Source organism: Chrysochloris asiatica, unplaced genomic scaffold, assembly GCF_000296735.1.
Source record: "Chrysochloris asiatica unplaced genomic scaffold, ChrAsi1.0 scaffold00196, whole genome shotgun sequence".
Lineage (NCBI taxonomy): Eukaryota > Metazoa > Chordata > Mammalia > Afrosoricida > Chrysochloridae > Chrysochloris > Chrysochloris asiatica.
In genome coordinates, this window is record NW_006408714.1 from 2,459,490 (window position 1) to 2,465,814 (window position 6,325).

At 37.4% G+C, this 6,325-nt stretch overlaps 1 protein-coding gene across 1 annotated transcript in view; it reads right to left on the reverse strand.

The window, feature by feature from the left end:
* Positions 1-6,325, reverse strand: part of LUZP2 (leucine zipper protein 2) — a 797,358-nt gene that overhangs the window by 104,785 nt on the left and 686,248 nt on the right. Inside the window, exon 9 of the mRNA XM_006872393.1 lies at positions 2,813-2,977. Coding sequence (XP_006872455.1) covers positions 2,813-2,977 — 165 coding nt within the window. The remainder of the gene's footprint in view (positions 1-2,812; positions 2,978-6,325) is intronic.

Sequence of the window (6,325 nt, forward strand, 5' to 3'; positions counted from 1 at the left end):
CTCACTAATGCCTAGGATATCAATGTTTATGTGTTCCATTTCATTTTTGACAATTTCCAATTTTCTGAGATTAAACTTCATATATTCTATGCTCTATTAACGAATGTTTACAGCTATTTCTCTTAATTTTGAGTTATACCCCATTAGCAAGTGAAGATCCTGAAGACTTTACTCCTTTCTCGTTATCAATGTCAACTCTACTTAGAGGAGGCACCAGTAGTGGTAGAGTATACCAGAGGTAAAATTATGAAAACTTCTTAGATATTACCAAACACCTTGAGACAATGAAGGGCTCATGATAATTATCTTAGAGAATGCCATGTTCAATTGGCATAACATAGTCTCCAAAACAATGTTCTACATCCTAATTTGGGATGTAGTAAGTGGGATCTTAAAAGTTCAAGTGTGGCAGTGGTAGTGAGGTTAGCTCAGAATCGGACATTGTTTCGTTCTGCTGTGCATGGGTCGCTATGAGTCGGTTGCACCTCGATGGCACCTGACAACAACAACAAGACGACGGAGTCCTGGTGTGGCACTGTGGGTTAATGCACCAGACTGCAAAGCCATCTGAACTGCAAGGTTGGTGGTTCAAGCTCACCAGCTACTCCTTGGAAACTCCTTACAGGATCGCTATGGGTCAGAATCTACTCTACGGCACTTGACAACAACAACAAGACAATGGCTAGTAACCACCCTTGAAGCCTGGAATGAAACTCACCCACAAGGCCCAATTTCCACCCAAGTGGTAGATGAGTATATAGGGGAACAACAACACTAGTAAGGTATGCTCAACATGATTCTAGATCAAAATGGAAATATTTGTCTAAGAACAAAGTTCAGAAGAATTGGGAAAGAGGGTGAAATGTAAATAAGAACCACAGTGAGGAAGTGGGATAACTGGTGGTTCCATAGAGGGGATTGCAAAGTGCATGATTTGTTAAATACAAAAATGATAACCTGCTTTCTAAATCTTTACTGAATTCACAATATAAAGTTTCCAAAAAAACAACAACAGAACAGCAAGTAAAAAAATAATTTTTGAAGTAAAATTATAGACTATATCTTATAGTTCATATAATTGAGAAAACCAAAACCCATTGCCATCCAGTTGGTTCTGATTTAGAATGTCTCATAGTAGAGAGTCCTGGTGTGGCACCATAGGTCAATGCGCTGGACTGCAAAGTTGTTTGAACTGCAAGTTGGTGGTTCAAGTTCACCAGTTATTCTCTGGAAACCCTATACAGTGTCACTATGGGTCGGAACTGACTCGACGGCACTTACCAACAACAACAAATAATAGAGAGTAGAATTCCCCAAGTCTGTAATCTTTATGAGAGTAAACTGCTACACCTTTCTCCCATGAAGCAACTGTTGGGTTTCAAACACTGACCTTTTTGTTAGTAGCCAAGTGCTTAACTACTGCATCACCAAGGTTCATTATATAATTGACTAGTTACACATAAAAATGAACTTTAAATCATTTTTGGTTTTTATTTTTTTATCCTGAAAATAGTATTTCTCTATTTCACAATTTCTCATGCACCTTCTTTAATGCAAATACAGGTAATCACAGCAATGAGCAGAATGAGAGGGAGCCCTAGAAAGAATTCATCACTGGGTATTTGGGCCAATGGGTCTCAGATTTTCTGGATTCACCGCTGCTTCTTCTTGTTAAGTGCCATCGAGTCGATTCTGACCCATAGCGACCATGTATAGGGTTTCCAAGGAGCAGCTGGTCAGCTTGAAACACTGACCCTGCAGTTCAAATGACTTTGCAGTCTGACGTATTAGCCCACAGTGTCACACCAAGACTCCGGATTGGCCTCTAGATATGTGCATTTAGAAGCTGGGCTGGTGTCTGGTGTTGTTGAGTATTATTGAGTCAGTTCCAACTCAGAGGCTCTAAAAGATTTCTGAAGAATGTTTGGTAGGTTTAAACCACCAACCTTGTGGCTAGTAGTCCAGTGTTTATCCTACAGTGCCATACCAGGATGCTATAATTATACTACAGATAGCTGGTATCTACACTGGTTTAAGTGAAATGATTCTCAGGCAAGTGATCGGAGAGTCACTTTTTAATATACTGACTGAAACTAAACTCCTTTCTTCCATAACTATCTCAAGTTATCCTGATTCATTGGAATCTGTAGCCCACACAGTGAAGTTTCTGGAGATTGAAACAAAAACATCACTGTAATGTTCCTTTGCCCTGTGTGGATTGTGGTGATAATGGGGATTTGATTTGGAAAATGTGTCGCTTATTTCGGTGATTCTCAAATTGGCTGCACAGTAAATCACCTGGGAGCTTTTTAAAACTAATGGGAGTGCAGCTCAGCCTGAAATGATCTGATTGTATAATAGATTTGGGGTGGGGAACATTTTCAGATTTTGTTTTTTACAATTTTCCCAAATATTTTATTGTGTATCAGACTTGAAAATTACAGGCCTAAAACAAACAAAAGATATCCATGTGTTGTAATGAGATGATGTTTATATTCCAAGAGAAAATACTTCTCATATCAAACATGTGGTGTGTATTTGATTATAATGCAAAACATATTTTATCTACTCATGTGACCTTATATTTTTATACACTCATCTGACCTTATGTATGAAACAACTGTCAAGAAAAGTTTCCTGCCAAGGTCTTCAAAGTTATTATAAAGACCTTAAAAACTGGGTTGTTATCTTCATTTACTTCCTAATCATTCAATGAATTGTATATCCTCTGATTCTAATCTTATGAGATGGAATAAACTGGCAAAGCAGAATAGTACTTGATTTTACTTTTCAGAATGAGAATAGAGTGTACCTTGTTTTCTGTCGCTGAGTATGGAATCTTAGAGTCAAATTTCCTGGATGGAAGTAACAGCTGAGTTGGATTTGATGTGATTAGACTCAAAGGCGGCGGTTGATCACGGAAAACAGAGGTCAGGCACAGCTGTACTGTCTCTTTCATTGCTTTCATCTGTGACTCCTAGAGAAAAAGAGACAGCAAGTATTTTGCAAGTGGTTCTAGTCATCGTTCATCTGCTTCTATTCTCCTTTTCCTTCACCCCACACTCACTCCCCATGAAATTAAATATCTGTTTTCAAAAGTAATTTTCTAAGTTATAAATTCCATCAGGAAACATTGTTTAATCCATACTCATTTTTTATAGCAGTGTAAAACAATTAATAGTATATTCTGAGTATTCAGATATATATCTTATTTTTCCCTTGAACTGTTGTGATTTCAATCTTGATAGTTTACTGAAAAAGGGATATATTCTAGGTTTACTCTGAAGCAGAAAATGTTCTTCTTAGAAACCTACCATCTTTCTGTTTATCATCAGCCTCCCTCTGTTAGTAATACAGACCCCTGCATTTTTCAGATTACTCTGAACCTCAACTCAATTTTGCCATGAATTGAGAAGAAAAAAAATATGTCTCTGCTAACACTTTCATTTCCTCTGGTCTTACATAAGTGATAGGTGTGTATTGGCTAGATCGTGAATAATAATATTAACATTTTCTTAAGCTAGCATAGATTTTAAAAATTAGCATCATCATAATATTTCAAGCACTTTTACATACAAGAAATAATTTAATCCTTTTAAGCCTTAATGAAAGTGTCATTGTTATTACTCTTTTACTATAAAGACAATAAGACTCCAAACTTTTGGATGACTGGTTTCTGTAAAACCAGTCAGAAAGAGACTTAGCCATAGGGCAAAGACAAATGAAAACAAGAGACTTAGTTAAGAATGAATTTAGTTACTGGTTCCAAGAACCTGGGCATGCTGGCAATGCAGATGCTATCCTTGCAGTATGCCTCCTAGATCAATCAGGCAACAGAATCTGTTGTCTCTACCTGACAAAGTAGTGAATTCCCATCACAACTAATGCATTGAATATTTTATGCCAGAAATATATCTTCATATAATATATTCCTGTATTTACTGTTTATACAGTCCTCATTTAAATGGCCAACTTCTTGAAAGCATGTATCTATGATGGTTAAGGTTGTGTACCAGCTTAGTTGGATCATAGTACTCTGATGTAGTCATCTCCCTTGATGGGATATCCTTTGAGAACCCAATCAGTTGAAAGCGGATTTCTGGTGTGTGGCCTGTGTTAAATACATATGGATGTTCTGGTAAACTTCACTAGCTTTTTATTCTGGATCTTGCATTCAGCTCTCATCATCTAACCTCTGGTTCTTGGAACTTGATCGAGCAGCCTGCCTGATTAGCTGCTGAACATGGAATGAGCTTCCTCAGTCTATGAAGCTCACATCAGTAGGGAGTGCAACAGGGAGCTGCCAGACACTTTCAAGTCCTCTTACTTTCAGCAGGTAAAGTTATGTCATATACATATTGCAGGCTGCTAATTAGTCTCTCTCCAATCCTCACACTGTGTTCTTTTTTATATAGGCCAGTTTCTCAGATGGTTTACTTACTATACAGATTGAATAACTATAGTGAAAGGATATAATTGGGTACATGCCTGTTCTTAATTTAAACTATGCCGTATCCCCTTGGTCTGTTCAAATGAACAGCTCTTTCTTGGTCTATATATAAGTGCTGCACGAACATAATTACGTGTTATGAAATTTCTGTTCTTTGCAGTATTATCTATAGTTTGTTACTACTTACACAGTCATGTGTGTTTGCATAGTCAATAAAACACAAGTAAACATCTTTCTGGAATCCTAGTGTGGCTCTGTAGGTTAATGCATTGGACTGCAAAGTTGGTTTGAACTGCAAGTTCAACAGTTCAAGCTCACCAGCTACTCCTTGGAAGCCCCTTATAGGATCGCTATGGGTTGGAACCAACTTGACAGCACTTAACAACAAATGTCTTTCTAGTATTCTGTGCTTTCAACCAATATTCATCTGATATCAGGAATGATATCCCTCATTCCATGTCTTCTTCTGAATCTGGTTTGAATACTGGAAACTCTCTATTGATATATTGTATTTGCTTGCAATATTAATGATCTAGTTCTCTTATTTCTGCATTCTTTTTGATCACCTTTCTTTGGAATGGGCACACATACAGATCTTCCAGTCTGTTGGCCTGATTTAAATTAGTATTCTGTCAATTACTGAAGACTTGTTTTAGATAATACCTTCAGTGAAGCTTGGACTTCTTTCTTCAATACTGTCAGTTCTTGTTCATATACTACCTCAAGAAATGCTTGGGTATCAACTAATTACTTAGGTACAATAACTCTTTGTATTTCTTCTATCTTCTTTAGATACTTCCTTTATTGTTCAATATTTTACAACTTGAGTCTTAAATGCTTTAGTTCTTTTGGCTTGAGAATTTTGGAATGTATTCTTCTCTTTTAATTTTATAACTCTTGGCATATGAATTTTTTTTTGCAGAAAAATACATTTTTTTTTTTTTTTTCTGAGCACAGGAAGGTATACCTTGGAATGAAAACAATGTCCCCAAAATTCACAGGATATCATTTATTGATTTCTATGTAGGTTGTCTATAACTTTGTGTCATGTAATATGCATGGAATAATGGACTCTGGTGTGGCACAGTAGGATAAACACTGGACTGCTAACCAAAAAGTTGGTGGTTCAAACCCACCAGTTGCTCCTCAGAAACCCTAGGCAGGGTCACTATGAGTTGGAACCAACTAAATGAAACTTAACAACAACAATATATTTCCTTTCTGAGATATATTTTATGAGGGTTAATGCAATATAAACATTATTTGTTTTGTGTAATATGGAAGTGTAAGAGCTAGATTCTCATATCATGCTGTTGTTGCTGTTACTGTTAAATGTTGTCAAGTTGGTTCTGACTGATGATGACCCTGTACAGGGTTTCTGAGGAACTGCTGGTGTGGATTTGAACCACCGACCTTTCAGTTATCAGTCCAGTGCTTATCCTACAGCACCACACCAAGACTCCATATCATAAAGCAGTGTATATGCCAGTAGTTGAAATTAACTATAATTCATAAGATAATGACAAGTAAATAATTATTTGGGAAACTCAAGATTGATTTTTTTTTGTTGTTGTTGTTGTCAGGTGCCATCGAGTGGGAACCAACTCATAGTGACCCCATGCACAGCAGAACGAAACAATTTCCAATCCTGGGCCAACCTCACTACCGCTACCACACTTGAGTCCATCAATGATGCCACCTGGTCAATCCATCTCGTTAGAGGTCTTCCACTTTTTCTCTGACCCTCCACCTTACCCAGCATGACCTCCTTCTCCAACGATTGTTTCCTCTGGACAATATGTCCAAAGTATGAGAGATGAAGCTTAGCCATCCTGGCCTCCAAGGAGCACTCTGGCTGCACTTCTTCCAAAACAG